This window comes from Watersipora subatra, chromosome 1 (assembly GCF_963576615.1).
Source record: "Watersipora subatra chromosome 1, tzWatSuba1.1, whole genome shotgun sequence".
Taxonomy (NCBI): domain Eukaryota; kingdom Metazoa; phylum Bryozoa; class Gymnolaemata; order Cheilostomatida; family Watersiporidae; genus Watersipora; species Watersipora subatra.
This window is the reverse complement of record NC_088708.1, coordinates 35,690,830-35,708,263: the sequence shown is the minus strand read 5'-3', so window position 1 is coordinate 35,708,263 and position 17,434 is coordinate 35,690,830. Positions and strand designations below refer to the sequence as shown.

General features: G+C 36.1%; 1 protein-coding gene across 1 annotated transcript; it reads left to right on the top strand.

Annotated features, from left to right (window-relative positions):
- Positions 1–1,855: 1,855 nt before the first annotated feature.
- Positions 1,856–17,142, top strand: LOC137387052 (uncharacterized). The gene is made up of 6 exons (XM_068073342.1): positions 1,856–1,915; positions 9,701–9,821; positions 10,990–11,098; positions 13,020–13,145; positions 13,385–13,538; positions 17,084–17,142. The coding sequence occupies exons 2-6, from the start codon at positions 9,709–9,711 to the stop codon at positions 17,140–17,142; spliced, it is 561 nt and encodes a 186-aa protein (XP_067929443.1). The 5' UTR covers positions 1,856–1,915; positions 9,701–9,708.
- The last annotated feature ends 292 nt before the right edge of the window (positions 17,143–17,434 follow it).

Genomic DNA, 17,434 nt, shown 5'->3' with positions numbered 1-17,434 from the left:
CTATAAAAGAGAACAACTCCAATGACTCAGCATCTTTATCCACATCTCTAACTCCATATTTCTCTTTTCCTGAGGACCTCCTTAGATGCTCTCACCTCTGCCGGCTAAGGAGCCTCTCTCTCCCCTGCCTATGGAGCCTCATTCTCCTTCATCAGCTGAGCCTCTTCTACACCACTGTCCCAACTACCAAACCTCTACATATAAGGACTGCCATGACTCTCATCTGAGTATCGAAACTCGCAGTCGCATGGACCGAGCCAAGCAAACACGGACAACCGTTCAAGTAAGGATGTAACTTTTATTAGCTCTTTTAACCTTTTGTCATTAATACTATTGTTTTAGAATTTTGTTAGTTGTGTATTTTAGTTGTTTGACTTATAGAATAAAGAAGTAACTTTTACTGGTAAATATCAGTATTGCTTACAATAGCTTAACACCTTCACTTGTACATGAATCAGTAATGGATTATGGTCCGAACCTCGATGGGTTTGAAGCTCGACGAGTTTGTATATCGACAACGGTTGGTCTAATCTCAACAACAGTTGGTCCCAATTTTATTATAATAATAAGTAAATTTATTAATATAATTATTGTATTTTTGCATTATTATTTTATTTATGGAAATTTACAGTCTATAGTCTTATTATTTTCTTGTGTTCATTGATTTTCGCAATTTCCTCTCTTGAGCAGTTCATTTACAATTTTAGTATCACCAATGTGATAATGATTATGCAAAGGCATGCTACCAATTTAAAACTCGTTAAGCTTAGGACTATATACTTCATCAGATAATCACTAAAGGCTATTTCTAGTTTGTGGGTGTAGAATTTATTCTATCACTGTGATATTGGTGGTGTACAATACAGCATAAATTGTCGATATTCAGATTAACCTTTGTCTAGATTCGGACCAACCTCTGTCGAGATTGGGACTTGTCTAGGTTCGGACTTGTCGATGTTGGGACTGTTTCCCATCAGTAATAATCAAATTAGTTTCAACATATTAAACAAAAGTGCACAAACTAAACATAGTCAAAATAGAATAAAATGACAAAGCAAATTCAACACTGATGTTGTATGTGGGTTCAGATTAATTACGCATAACATAATTTCTCCAATACCACCTATAACATTGTAATTAAAACTTAATCAGCCGGGCAGTGCAGTCTTGAAATCAAGTTCCTGTAGTATTCTCCGGTAAAGAAGTTTACATTTTTGTTTTATTAAATATTGACGCCATAGAATAAATGTTGCAATAAACAACCTAAATACGCCAAAATGAATGTCAGCTTAGTAGTAGTACGACAGCCAATGCAGTATTGCAGTCCACGTTTTTGCGGCGAAGGATTTTGGAACGAACTGATTTCAAATACACACATACACAGTCAAAAAGTTGATAGTTCTACATCCATTAAAACATACTAATTCTTACTACACTGTCTTTAAATAACAAAACTCGAATAACATACGACAGCAAATAGAGAACAGAAAAAATTGGGATGAAGAAAAAAATTATCAAGGAATTTATTATGGTCGTCTAACTAAAATATTTGTTTGGTGTTACCGTCACGTGTCAGGTGGCAACCAATAAAAGTTGTCATGCGGGACCGCAAAATGTGAAACATCATAAACATACGCAAACTTTCAGACAGCTATTCACTATGAGTTTTATCAAATAAATTCTTCTATGATCATTTATTAAAAAAAATGCTTATAGCGTCATAACTGCAGAGCATCAAATAGTTTGGGGCGCAAACAGCGCCATTCTAAGCTAAAATTCTGCTGCTATGTCTAGAGCTACGAAAAGTGAGCACATTCGAAGGCTTGATCAAAAATACTCGCGTGGAATAGCTCAGAGCCGAAACGGCTCTCGCATAGCTTAGAAGGAAAATATTACGCAAGCCGTAACGTACCCTGTGAGGAAATTCTGTAATGTGCAGCATGTACCATTTTTTTACCATGGAGAGTTTTTGTGTGCAATGGCTGTGGGATATAACAATTGTACCAAAAACTGTGGCTGTAATAATGTTATACGTGAATGTAGAGAAATTATGTTATGCATAACTAATCCGAATCCACACACAACATCAGTGTTGAAATTGCTTTGTCATTTCATTCTATTTTTTGACTATGTTTAGTTTGTGCACTTTTGCTTAGCTTGTGGGAGCTAATTTGATTATCACTGGTTCAGGTACTAGTGAAGGCAAGCGATGTATGGTATGCAATACTATTAGTGGAGCAGCAGCCTACCATAAAGTGCTCAAAAAAGTGATTTATTTTATATTAGGATGGACAATATGCTGAAATAATGTTCTAGACCAGAATTTTATGCTGATTCTGAATATCTAGTTTCTACACTTCTAAACTAGCCACCAGACTAATTATAATGTATTACGTGATAAAATAAATTAATAATATAATTTTTATAATTTACAAGTTCGACCAGTACAGAGCGGGACTGTGATACATCAAACTAGATCCAAATTTGTAGCTGATTTCAAATATCATATAATGAGATTTCAAAAACGCATGGATTTGAATTTATATTACATAATATTATTATGTAAGTTATATGCATAACTTGAAGTATGTATTAAATATAATTGTGAATACCACTCAATTCCATGTGTTTTTGGACCAAAAATTGGAGCTTGTTCTGAGTATGTAATTGACAATTCTCTCAACTGGCCACAACATTTTCATAATGTAGTATGTAATAGATGAATTTAATGATATAATTTCAAATTTCGCCAGTTTATCATTTTGGGAAGGCAAAGAGGTTGCAATACATCAATCAAGATCAGAATTTGTAGCATATTTCAGATTTAATATTTATATCTTTCCAAGTTGCATAGAGTTTAACATATACACAATGTTATATAACCATTTATTTGGATGAACATCCTGTCTTACATCGACATAACATGTCTTTCATCACACCAGAAGGCGATGGGTCTGTGTCATCCATGTGATTTTGAGATTTCCATTATACAAAGTCCAGCCATGATTAGTGGGTAGGGGTGGATCAATTGTTGGCTGCACAGCTCTACGCCATATGGCTGCTTGGTAACCAGCTCTCATTACATGCAGCCTCAATTCATCTTGGGTTGGAGGAAGGTTAGCTTGGGAAATCCTTGAAGAAGAGCAATAAACCAAATATCTTATTTCATTGACCTTTTCAACTGTGTCAATATTATAAAGTCTGCATATGAGTTTCTCTATAGAGTGCTGAGTATCATCATCTACCTCAAACTCCAAGCCCAAAGAGCTTAATACGTTGATGAACTCAGGGTTCTGATTGAGCAAATTCAGAAAGGATTTCTTTCCCTTTGAATAAAATGCGCTGATACTATCACAACCGCTGAGTGCATGTAGACCCAGAAGTGCCTGGCAGTAGGGCGGTGTTAGAATACCTGATACATTTCCAATGTGTATGCATCGCATTCGTTCTTTCTTCCCACAGAAGTAGTACAATTGATCTGATGGAAGCTCACGTACGCAAGATATACGAATCATAAACACATCTGTATCTTGACACTTTATCATCACCGTACAGTTCGATCCTTTGTCTTCCATGATGGACATTATATGTGCTATCATTCTTGTGTCAGCTTCCTCATGATCTGATGCTAGACTCACTATATTTTTGTTACTGGTTTTCCCATCAATTTGAAAACTGATTTTGTTGCACTTGGAAGAAAATGCTATGTATACATCAAGATCCTGTTTGATCTGTGCACTGCTCCACTCCTTACTCAAGAATGGCATAAAGTATTTCCGGTACGTTTCATTGTATGGATCTGATTCTCTGAAAGCATCAATGTAAAAAGCAATGAAAAACTTTCACCAATGACCACAAAAAGCCCAGAGTAATCAGTCTATTTGGCAAGGTAATGTGCCATTGCTAGATAGCTCTATTCTAAGATAATATAAGATATACAGTATATGTTCAAGTTAGATTGATTGCAGACAAACAAAATGGCTTACCTTTGTACGGCTGGCTGTGTTGTCCTAGTGTCTTGGCGGGTGAATTCTCTGAAACATACTTTGTGGTATCTCGCTTCCATAGCTACCAAGTCAGGGTCCTGACCAATTAAACCCAATACCTTTTGTCCATCTGGCCGTCTTCTGGCGGAGTCAATCAGCAATCCTATAAAAAAGTGAATGCCAAAAATTTATGTTGTTTGGTTACTTTGGAAGTAATAGAGGGCTGAGTAGGTCGTCATAATTATGCAACTTATTAGTAACAAGACTTGATGCATCACCTGCTGTCAAGGTTTGTGCTTTGACTAGCGTATCTCTTACAGTTTTCTTTCCCGATTTCTTCAACCATTTATCTTCTGACATATGATGTACAACTGAGGTAAAAGAGGACCAGTTCCTCTAACAGTGCCAAATGACCTTGTTCTTTTTGTGGTTGTCTAGAATAAACCCATGACACAAATAATCAGTCATTGTAACAGTGCATGACTATAACATGGACGGAAGTCACCAACATACCTGCCAACTCTCACGCATTGGGCGTGAGACTCACGCAATCATCCCAAAGAAAAAATGAAAGTACGTGAGATTTTTGCCCCAATTTCCACAATTTTACACATACTATCATTGATACATCATTGCCCCAAAACCAAATCTCACGCATTGCCCCACTCTTGGGTTGGCAGGCCTGGTCACCAAACACCATGTAGACTTTCAAATAAGTTAACACAAATGGGGCACAAATGACATTGCTCTGCTCTTACTAAACTTGTAAAACAATATGAACATAGAGATTTATTAATGATAAATATATAATTTATGTGTGTCACAATGGCAATAAAAACAATGAGGAGCAACACTATTCAGTGCCCAGTGGTGAAATGGATTGACACCACAGTACCCACCTCTTCAGAGCTGACAGTATCCTCTGCTGATTTTCTCTTCGTATGTCTGGCCTCAGCTCTTTCCAAGAGTAACTTATTGCAGTATTTTTTGTGGCATGCATAGTGACAGACAAGGTTTGTGTGTGAGTCATGTTCAAGAATGTTTGCTGCAATTACTATGTTAAGTTCATCATCCAACTCAGTTCACTTCTGTGTGTACCCCTGAGCAATTTTTCACTGCTGTGGTGTGACTCTAACCAAGGTTTCCTCACAATTTTTCCAAACAATGGAAGACACACTCCTTATCCTCCATGCTTTTTTAACTCTTATGTTAAACTTCTTTAACTTTTAACGCAGTAATTTCAAACGGAAAAATACCAATTTTCCGAAATTTTAGGAGTTGTCCTCCCTCAAAATAAAATCGTTCTAGAACTTCTAAATGTGACCAGTTATAGGTGTAGAAACTATATCATTGAACTCAGCATAAAATTCTGGCCAAGAATCTGATCTTACTTTATTCTCCATATTTATATAAATAAGAGTGAAAGATAGCTCTAGGCTGCTTCTCCACTATATGGGACCTTATAGTGCCCCGTGTTACATGTACTCAAACCGAGTTGTTGAACTTGGGTTGCTGTTCAAAGAACTCGGCTGGGTTTTTGATGAACTTGAGCTGTGTTACGCATAACTAACCCGGGTTTGTAAAAAAAACAAAGTGGGTAATTGGGGTGTCTCATTTACAGAACTGCATTTGCGCATATTATATATAATTTAATAATTACTTGATAATAATAATTTATATCGTGTATATACATATTTAGATTATATATATTGGCAATATTTGCGCATTTTGCACACATTTATTTATATAAATATGAAGAGACAAAAGCAATTGTAGAATGTAAAAAGCAAACTAAAAAACAATCTATGTGGGGGCCAGGCCACTTCTTTTTCAAATGAAAAGAAGAGTTATCTTTCTAAAACCTGACAAGAAACTGAATGAACACCGGAAATGAACAGACATAAAAATTATATCAAGGAAGTTTAATGATGCACCCAAAAAAATTCCATATAAAACTATAGCTAGAGAAAATCATTAAAAAAGAGATGATGAGAACAATTGAGTTGTTTAGAGCGAGTTGGATCATTGCCAACTTGGAAACAGTAACTCGGGTTTTTTAACATGGTTTCGAGCAGATTTTCCTGGTTTGCAAAAGCCGAGTTCTTCTAAATTGTGTAAAACTAGTGTGTTGTAAACTTGAGTTCCTGGTAAAAGCAATAAGTTCTACAGTACATACTTATATAGTTTAATTTATATTAGCTAATGGGTGCCTGTCAGTGTACCATTGTTAATATAACCAGATCTATAACCAGAGAACTGGTTATGCTACCATAATACCAGTATATTGCACCTTATTTTTACAAACTCGAGTTGGTAATTATAACTCGGTTTATCAACTCGGGTTGCAAACTCTGGGCACTCTAATCCGCCATACAATACTGATATGCAATCGTTATGCAACCGATAATGCAATTGGTATTGTAAGCAATACCGATATTTACCAGTGAAATTTATTTCTTTATTTTATAAGTTGAACAATTAAATACGCAATTAACAAAATTCTAAAACAATAATATTAATGACAAAAGATTAGAATACCTAATGAAAGTTACATCCTTACTCGAACCGTTGTCCATGTTTGTTTGCTCAGTACCGTACGGCTGTGAGTCTCGACAGCCAAACGAGAGTCGTGGCAGTCCATAGGTAGAGTTTCGGCAGGGGAGATAGAGGCGTAGATGAGGCTCAGTTGATAAAGGAGATTGAGGCTTCATAAGTGAGGAGAGAAAGGCTCCTCAGTAGGCAGAGGGGAGAGCGCCAAAGCAGGCCCTCGGAAAAGAAAAAGAGAGAGCTCTGCAGGCCCTTGGGAGGGAGAGAGAGACGTATAACGTAAATTCCAGATAACGTAAAAAGATTATGTGAAGTTTTTACTTCCTAATACGTAAAAAAATTCATATAACATGAAGTGTCAAGACAGGCGAGTTCTCAAAATCAATTTGAATGTTAGTTATTTCGCCGCACTTGCAGAAAAAAAACACCATGCGATTAGCTTACTATTTATTATATATAACTTCCGCGGCATTCTAGTTCGTCGTAATAGATCGTTAAATGTGTCGATAAAAAGGCGAATAGGATAGCTGTGCAGTTGTTCATAAATACAAAGGCGATCGGTGAGTGTAGGTGTTACAGCGTCGCTCTATCAGTCTTACTGTCATGAGTTGGAGTATCGTCGAACATTATCCTTATTGAAGCCTTGACCCCTGTATAGTAATAGACGACGAACAGGTAAAACTGCTTTTTATAGTAAAAGTATTTTGTTGTTTTGTCTTATTGTAGACGTGCAAAATATTTGTTATTAGCTTTACTTTGCATAATAGACTGCCATTTAGAAAAATAAGCAAATCGTAGTAAGTGAACGTCGAAAATGTACAGTTCCTATCAACTTGTAAATTTACTGCAATCATGGTCTATAGAAACAGTAGGATTGATCGTAAAAAGAAGAAGAAAGATCTTGGAACGGATTCGGCAATTTACATATATTTTAATGTTCTTATATCGTAAATTCCCTATAAGGTAAATGTTCCTGGAACGGATTATTTACGTTATAGGAGGGTCTACTGTACATCCTTATATTTGTTGGCATTCATTGTTCCATCACAAATGTAGAGGCTACCAGTACTATCAGTTGCCTTGCATCCCCAAACCTTAACAGTAGTTGCGTGTTTGTTAGTTGGGAATGTGCACTGAGTGCTGAATTCTTTAGCTGGTCCTCTTCTGACACAATTGCTACCTGCAGGGTTTTGGATGGTGAAGCTGCTTTTTTCACTGAACAAGACATCCTCACTGCTTCTGCGACCATGTCGCGTGCTCTTTTGTTCAGTTCAATCGCGCCTTATTATGCTTAACATTGACTTTCGGTTTCTTCTTTGCTTTACATCTTCTCAGCCCATTCTCCAACAACCTGGTTAAAAACTGTTCAAACCGTCGCTTTACCATCAGCTGACTATTTTGACTCTGTGCAAAGATCTGTACTTGTCAGTCGTCAGTTTCTGAGTTACAGTAATACCAGAGTTCGATCCTGATGTTCAGTAGTGGCCTGTTTTTTTCCAAATATCTCTTCCAGTCCATCGATTTCCAACTATCATTTATTAGTTGTGTTGACACCTGCTTTGGTCATTCAACTTCTGTGTCAAGCTTTCGCTGAGAAAGTCCAGCTGTATAAAGATGAATAACCAGACATCGCTTCTTTGATGTGAGGTATTGTGGCATTTTTATGCATATGACATGGCATATGACATTGCATATGACATTGCATATGACATTGCATATGACATTGCAAATGACATTGCAAGTCCTGTGTGATGAGAGAATGCGCAATATAAAGTGATGATATAGTCCTGTGTGATAAGAGAATGCGCAACATAAAGTGATGATATAGTCCTGTGTGATGAAAGAATGCGCAACATAAAGTGATGATATAGTTCTGTGCGATGAGAGAATGCGCAACATAAAGTGATGATATAGTCCTGTGTGATGAAAGAATGCGCAACATAAAGTGATAATATAGTCCTGTGTGATGAAAGAATGCGCAACATAAAGTGATGATATAATTCTGTGTGATGAGAGAATGCGCAACATAAAGTGATGATATAGTCCTGTGTGATGAAAGAATGCGCAATATACAGCGATGACATGTTTTACCACTATCAAGATTTGTGATCATGCACTAAAGATATAACATGATGACACTAATTTGATCACATTTGTTATAAATGAAACAGGTACATTGTGTTATAACTGTCTCTCTTGGTCTTTTCCCTTGGTACATTGTGTTATAACTGTCTCTTTTTGTATCTTGTATTATAACTGTCTATTGGTACATTGTGTTAAAACTGTCTCTCTTGGTATCTTGTGTTATAACTGTCTCTCTTAGTATCTTGTGTTATAACTGTCGTTCTTGGTATCTTGTGTTATAACTGTCTCTCTGGGTATCTTGTGTTATAACTGTCTCTCTTGGTATCTTGTGTTATAACTGTCTCTCTTGGTATCTTGTGTTATAACTGTCTCTCTGAGTATCTTGTGTTATAACTGTCTCTCTTGGTATCTTGTGTTATAGCTGTCGTTCTTGGTATCTTGTGTTATAACTGTCTCTCTTGGTATCTTGTGTTATAACTGTCTCTTGGTATCTTGTGTTATAACTGTCTCTCTTGGTATCTTGTGTTATAACTGTCTCTCTTGGTATCTTGTGTTATAACTGTCTCTCTTGGTATCTTGTGTTATAACTGTCTCTCTTAGTATCTTGTGTTATAACTGTCGTTCTTGGTATCTTGTGTTATAACTGTCTCTCTGGGTATCTTGTGTTATAACTGTCTCTCTTGGTATCTTGTGTTATAACTGTCTCTCTTGGTATCTTGTGTTATAACTGTCTCTCTGAGTATCTTGTGTTATAACTGTCTCTCTTGGTATCTTGTGTTATAGCTGTCGTTCTTGGTATCTTGTGTTATAACTGTCTTTCTTGGTATCTTGTGTTATAACTGTCTCTTGGTATATTGTGTTATAACTGTCTCTCTTGGTATCTTGTGTTATAACTGTCTCTCTTGGTATCTTGTGTTATAACTGTCTCTCTTGGTATCTTGTGTTATAACTGTCTCTTGGTATCTTGTGTTATAACTGTCTCTCTTGGTATCTTGTGTTATAACTGTCTCTTGGTATATTGTGTTATAACTGTCTCTCTTGGTATCTTGTTTTGCAACTAGCTCTTTGTATGTGTTTGATAGGTGAAACAATGGAAGCTATGAATGATGAGTTGTTAATAGCTAAATTTAGTGGATATGAGTGTGATATTCGTAATTATCTCCAACTCATCCATCTCTTTAAAGATGACAATGGAAAATCCAGGTAAGGATTATTACTTGGAAGGCTGGATATCAATGATTTCTTTTGTTTTCCAAATTTGCACTCTCCCAATCTTATTTGGTTGTACAACTGCTTGCATTGCTGTATCGCGTAACTAGCATTAAACTGGTTTGTGTTTGTTTGTAGGATTTCTTTCATACAAGTTGATGCGATATTTTTTCCATATGGCCTAGAGATAGTATATTGAGATAAAAATAATTCTTTGTTTTTTCTACTGGTTTTTGTTTTTTAAAACAGTCTCTTGTCGTAAATACTCTCAGGCTTTGTATCTATCACAGAAATATTTTTTGCTTGTTTGCCAAATTCTGTTGATAATCGTTCTTAAAGAGATTGCCTGCAAAAGACACCAGACATTAAATAGTTCTTATACTATTTCAGCCAATCGTCTTGTGAAGCCAAAATAATAATATTAGGAATATGCAATTTATTAAAAGTTACATTTAACTCGCACCTTATCTCTTTCTTGTTAGCACTTGAAAGAATTTTTTTGGGTAGATGCATTATGTTTTAAGTCGTGACTAACAATAAATAATGGCAGTTTTTAACAGACTTCAAAGAGCGCTTTGAAACAAAAATTTTATACGACAATTTTTATATATCCTTAAATTACTAAATGGTGATGCTATTTGGTGGATTCTATGCATACTAGCATAGAGTATGGATGCTGTCAACACCTGGCATTTTGCTTCCTACTATGAATTACAGAATAGGACTGCGAAAGCTTCGCGTATTTTACCCTAGCTTATCACGTCTTTAACATATATATTCGATTCACCTGTTTTTCTTTTGCAAACCCTGGCCATTCAACATTATGTTTGTTCATTCCTTTTAGTTCCTCATGGTACCAAAATAATGTTTTGCTTTGGTAATGTCTGCTTGCTGCGCTATCCTGGCAACTGGGTAAAGTGGGGCAATGTTGTAGAACTATTTATTTATAAGGTGCTAATAAATATGCAAGTATTACTTAGTGAGACAGGAGCTGATAACCCGACCTTCAACACCAGTTATATGGATGTAGCCATTCCCTGTGATGGTGCTATATTATTTGAACGATAAGTCATAGCTATCTGTTATAGCCACTCAAAATTTTTCCCATTTTACAGCTGCCTAAAATAGTTCAAAACAATTACTGAGAGTTATCTGTTCATAGAAGAAAGATTGTAGCTGACATCGAAGCTGCTAGTGAGAAGGCCATCAGCTCTTTGAAGTGTTTGCAGTCTGAACTAATTGATGATACCATCTACCTTTTCAACCAGCAGGTTCTCTTCTCATCTCATGGTTGAAGCTCACACTTGAGAATAGCATTTATCTTAAATTATTTTACAAACTAATTTGGCATTATTTAATTTTAATCCCTCTATACATTAATAATACTCATAAACCAATTATGATGTTACTTCCCTTTGTCTGAACTTTGCGCGATAAAATGTTGAAACTTTGACGACTACACGCTTCAACCGCTGAGTAAGCAATACTTAATATATCTGTATATGCCGAGTTCATATAATGTATTTACAGTCAAACCTTGACTCGTCATCGCCTCCATGACTTCTTTGACATGCAAAGTTAAATTTAAACAATTATTTGTCTTGGCATATAAAAGGATTTTCATGACAAGTCCAAAAATGTTTTAGTTTTGTAAGTTTAAGTGCAAAGAGTAGTGCAAAGGCTGGTAGAAATTAAACATACTTTGTAAAATAATAAAAATACATCAGTTAATGTGACGGATGAAAAAAGTTTATTTAAACTATATTTCTTCTAAGCTACTTGACATATTTCTATATGACAAACATGTACATGTTCTCTTCATGCATACATGTACATGTTCTGTTCATGCATACACGTACATGTTCTCTTCATGCATACATGCGCATGTTCTGTTCATGCATACACGTACATGTTCTCTTCATGCATACATGTGCATGTTCTGTTCATGCATACACGTACATGTTCTCTTCATGCATACATGTACATGTTCTCTTCATGCATACATGTACATGTTCTGTTCATGCATACATGTACATGTTCTGTTCATGCATACACGTACATGTTCTCTTCATGCATACATGTACATGTTCTCTTCATGCATACATGTACATGTTCTCTTCATGCATACATGTACATGTTCTCTTCATGCATACATGTACATGTTCTGTTCATGCATACACGTACATGTTCTCTTCATGCATACATGTACATGTTCTGTTCATGCATACAAGTACATGTTCTCTTCATGCATATTTAAGGTAGAGTTACAATAAAATCTTTCCTGAATATTGCTTCAATAATTTAGTTTTACCAGCAAATTGAGGTTTTAACATTTAGTTCTTGATAGAGTTTTATATAATACACTTACTTAAATGCTATATGTTGTTAATTGAAGTATTTATTCTTGCTTTTTGGCGTTGAAATGAATTAAACCAACACTAAATGTTATAAGAATACTAGAAGAATGTCTGGCATTGCCCCGGGTAATAAAAAGGTCTTTGGACAAAAAATTTATTTTTATTTAACGTATAACAACATTTATCGTTCTAACTTTTAAACTTCATATCATCGGAAAAGTGTTTTTTGTGCAGTTAAAATGCATTAAGAGAAAAAATAAAACAACTGTAAAGGTTTTCAAACAACCGTAACTTTGCATTTCATATTATGAAATAAGTGTTTTGTTAAAGCAAATTAGGAGGAGAATAAAACTCTACAAGTATTTAAATGTAAAATCATTAGCAAGTAATGGCTAAATATAGTCTGTTTTGTTTGGTTTTTTTGGGCAACAGAAATGGACATGGTAATTGACGTAAGGCTGACCGTTCTGACTATTAGATGTGGCGAATTGGCTAGACAGTCGGCTGTCTGACAGCAACGACATGACTCGTGGCATTTGTTGTTCACTTGTATTTCTGCTCACTAACTTACAAAATGATTATAAATCGTTTTGCCGTTAGAGATTCCTGCTTGGATCTATCATCTGTCACACCTTCTTTAAGGAATGTAGGGTTTGATTATTTGAATATGAATTTTTCACTTGCCAAATTAAATATGTAATGATAGTAATAACCCAATCAGTTATTTTAAGGATTAGTGTCAACCTTATCAAATCCTAGTGAGATATTCGAAAGCTCCTATATTACTGCTGATTTGTCCAGCTGAAGAGTTTTGAATATTTGAATATGCACGCAGCTGAAAGACTATGAACTCTATGAAGATGAGCTGAATGAAAGATTTTCTGAAGTGAGGGAAAATGTAAAAAAGGCCTATGGAATGTCACAAGAAGCCAAAAATGCTGCGGCTATTAAATTGAACAAGGTTTGTCCTTTAATTTATACACTTATGTTGTGATCTATGGATAATTCTTGACCTACTTTCAGTTGAGAAAGTCACACATATATTAAGCAGCCATTTTGTCAGTTGTCGCTAATTCTTCAAGCGATTGTTCTGCTATGAGGACCATTGAATTATAGCTATCCGAACGGTTACATTTGCCATCATATCGTATATCATATCGTATTTATTTACAAGCAAGCCGAGTATTGATTCTCTTATAGGCGATCTATGCTTTGGAACCACCAAAGGAGAAGGTGGTTTCCTTCTTAGATCTTCATACAAATTTAGCAAAGTCTAGCATTGGAGTTGTCATCAGTGACACTGCTCACACTCTCAAGTCTATCCCATTTGATAGGAAACCTCTAAAAAAGAAATGTACGTGACAGTTTATAATTTTATTATGCGTGAGTCAATGGCTGGGTATTTGTAAAGCGTAAATGAGAGTGTTTTATATGTGACTCAATGGCTGGGCATTTGTACAGTGTAGTGTACATGAGGGTGTTTTATACTTGAGTCAATCATAGGGTATTTGTAAAGCGTACATGACGGTGTTTTATACGTGAGTCAATCGTTGGGTATTTGTAAAGTGTACATGTGGGTGTTTTATACATGACTCGATGGCTGGGAATTTGTACAGTGTACATGAGGGTGTTTATTTTCATAAAGTAAGGTATACACTAGACACTCCTACAACATAAATAATCCGTTTCGAGAACATTTGTTACTGGGAATTTACGTTATACGAACTTTAAAATCCATGTACATTGCCTAATCCTTTCCTAGATCGTCCCTTTTGCCTTTTAAATAGGAAAAACCAAACTTAAGTTTTCAATTTAATGACAGTACAGTAACTCGTATCATTAGCTTATATCGACTACTTCTCTCTTTTTTTTTAATCACATTCATTTTGTTTAGGGTTCATGATTACGGAAATTTTACGTTAAGGGTAGCGCACACCTTCAATTTCAACTGCAATGAATTTTTTCACTTTTTTCCATACACCAAGGTCTATGCTGCAATAAAAAAATTGTTGTACATGTCTAAAGTTATGTAAAACAAAATTATATATTTACTATAGTAAAAGCGGTGTCTGTCTGTCCATCAGTTGGTCTGAAACCAGTGTTGGAGGTTATGATAATTGATTGTTTTCAACGAGACTTCAACCCACGGAAATTCATCTTGGTAGAGACACTCTAACACCCGCACCAATCAACTGACTAGGTATTTCTGAGGAATTGTGCAGCTACTTATTCTTTGTGCTTTCTCGGCACTCATGACGATCTCTCACTACATGCTAGATTGTGAGAGTACTAAGTGCTAGACTGCTAGACATCTCTCACTACACGCTAGACTGTGAGAGTACTAAGTGCTAGACTGCTAGACATCTCTCACTACACGCTAGACTGTGAGAGTACTAAGTGCTAGACTACTAGAAATCTCTCACTACATGCTAGATTGTGAGAGTACTAAGTGCTAGACTGCTAGACATCTCTTACTACACGCTAGACTGTGAGAGTACTAAGTGCTAGACTACTAGACATCTCTCACTACACGCTAGACTGTGAGAGTACTAAGTGCTAGACTGCTAGACATCTCTCACTACACGCTAGACTGTGAGAGTACTAAGTGCTAGACTGCTAGACATGTCTCACTACACGCTAGACTGTGAGAGTACTAAGTGCTAGACTACTAGACATCTCTCACTACACGCTAGACTGTGAGGGTACCAAGTGCTAGACTGCTAGACATCTCTCACTACACGCTAGACTGTGAGAGTACTAAGTGCTAGACTACTAGAAATCTCTCACTACATGCTAGATTGTGAGAGTACTAAGTGCTAGACTGCTAGAAATCTCTTACTACATGCTAGATTGTGAGAGTACTAAGTGCTAGACTGCTAGACATCTCTCACGACACGCTAGACTGTGAAAGTATTAAGTGCTAGACTGCTAGACATCTCTCACTACATGCTAGACTGCCAGGGTGCCAGTGGACCCTGCCATACGACATTAATTCGTTCTTGTGTTGGAATCGTGAGGCAAAAATGTCGTATGGATGGCCATAGGAGCCTATAGCACAACCTGCTGATAAAACCATCAAAATTTTATTAATAAAAATTGGTAATATGATAGTGTTTTAACCTGAGAAACCTATAGTTACTTTTTTAATGGTTAAGATCAGCTATAAGATGTAATATTGCTATCTACAGTACTGTATGGAGTTTTTCGAGGCAGACTTTAGTGGCTAATGGTGGTGTGAGAGCGATGTGACAGCAATGCATTTAAACCATAACTGCCACAAACAACTTTTATCATATTTACTAGGTAAATCAGACATGCTGATTCCGATTTTGTAATCAAAATAAAGATTAGGCCACTAACTTTCAGAGTAATGAAGAACTTATAGCGTTTTAATATCGGTCTCGAAAACAACACGATCGGCATAACAAGCTCCGCCCATAAATACTTGACGTAACCTAGCTTTTTAGGAACAGAAGTTACGTAGGGATGTTTAGACCGATTTAGAATAATAGAGATGGGTGTTTTAAAATCCATTAATATCTAAATTCAGCCTTAAAAATAATATCAGTCTTTTCTGAAAGGTAGATAAGCTATTTAGCATTGCATATTTAAAAAGCGCAATAACAACGCTAGCTCGTGATAAAACCGCGCTTTTTGAGCTCATTTTTCTCGGCGTCCAGCCCATTTAAACGTCATGTAACAAGCTGCGAGCAATTTTAAATAGTTTATATCCATTTCATAAAAAACTGAAACTATTTTACAGGCTGGATTGAGATAATAATGGGTTTTAAGACACCCATCTCCATTATTCTAAATCGGATTAAACATTCCCAACTTCCGTTTCTGAAAAAGCTAGGTTTCGTCACATATTTATGGGCGGAGCTTGTAATGCCGATTGTGTTGTTTTTGAAACGGATATTGAAACGCTTTAAAAAAGCTTAAATGACTTTGAAGGTTAGTGGACTAATCTTTATTTTGAGTACAAAATCGGAATCAGCGTGTCTGATTTACCCAGAAAATACGATAAAAGTTGTTCGTGACAGTTATGGTTTAATGCACTAGATTTTTGTGGAGGCTATGAAACATAAACTTTGAATTTTACTCAAATGATTTTAGCTTACTAAACAAACATACATGAAGTTAAGCTTCAATATTTTACTAAACAACTTTAATTTTATCATCATCCTAATTTTTTATTACCTGTTTCTTGCTTGGTGCTTTTAGCTTCGCTTTCACTGTAAATTCTTACAAAACCCATTAAAACTTTGTCAAACTATTTTGGCAAGAAAGACCGTGGGATGGTGTTCAGATTTGAATTTCGAAAATAATTTTGTTGATGCTGTATGGTGGGGAAAATGCTGCAAAAGGGGCCAAAAGAACTTCATATTCCACTTTGAAAGGTGAAAAAACCATAAGGCAGGGACCTTGTAACCTGGGTGTCACGGCGTCCCTATATGTCGTGTTCTCTTCCAAGTCTGTCAAGAAAGAAAACATTATTTTTAAAGGTAACTCACTCTGCAGCGTAATTCAAATCATATTTGAGCTTTTGCACCATCTTGATGTTTTACACTGTGGCATTTCTTATGTAACACGAATGGAAAATTTATAATGTAATGAATAAATTTTTTACATTGAGTGGAATTAACGTAAAAGGAAGTTTACCTTTTACGAGGTTTACGTTTTAGGAGCATCTACTGTATTCAATGTATAATGGGTCTTCTATTCAATGCCGGTTTGTAGGGACAAAGTAGTTATAAAAGTTCACCTCTATACTCATTGCTTTATTGATCTTTACTCTAATAAGGGCAGTGTTTATCTGTCTGTCCGTCCATCGCTACTCTGAAAGCGTTAGGAAAATTTGCCTTGCGCGGTGATTGAACTCAAACCCCCAATTTACAGTGAGGTGCTCTAACCACCACACCACTCAGTCACCTTACCACTACAGTGAGGTGCTCTAACCACCACACCACTCAGCCACCTTACCACTACAGTGAGGTGCTCTAACCACCACACCACTCAGCCACATTACCACTACAGTGAGGTGCTCTAACCACCACACCACTCAGCCACCTTACCAGTTCACAGGATAATCATGCAGATGCTTATTACTCATGGCGATCTCTCACAGTGCACGAGACTGGCAAGCGTGCTCGTAGTTATTATTAGGAGTTTTGAAAAACCTGAGTCCTTTCATGATACGTTTAAATGTGTAAACATCTACATAACATACATTAGTAGAAATTAGTCATT

What these genes read in the sequence shown, in the direction of transcription:
- LOC137387052 (XM_068073342.1), top strand. Translation starts at nt 9,709, where the DNA reads ATGGAAGCTATGAATGATGAGTTGTTAATAGCTAAATTTAGTGGATAT. An exon ending in TCTACCTTTTCAACCAGCAG is followed by an intron (nt 11,099 to 13,019) that starts GTTCTCTTCTCA and finishes ATATGCACGCAG; the next exon opens with CTGAAAGACTATGAACTCTA. An exon ending in GAAACCTCTAAAAAAGAAAT is followed by an intron (nt 13,539 to 17,083) that starts GTACGTGACAGT and finishes CCCAATTTACAG; the next exon opens with TGAGGTGCTCTAACCACCAC.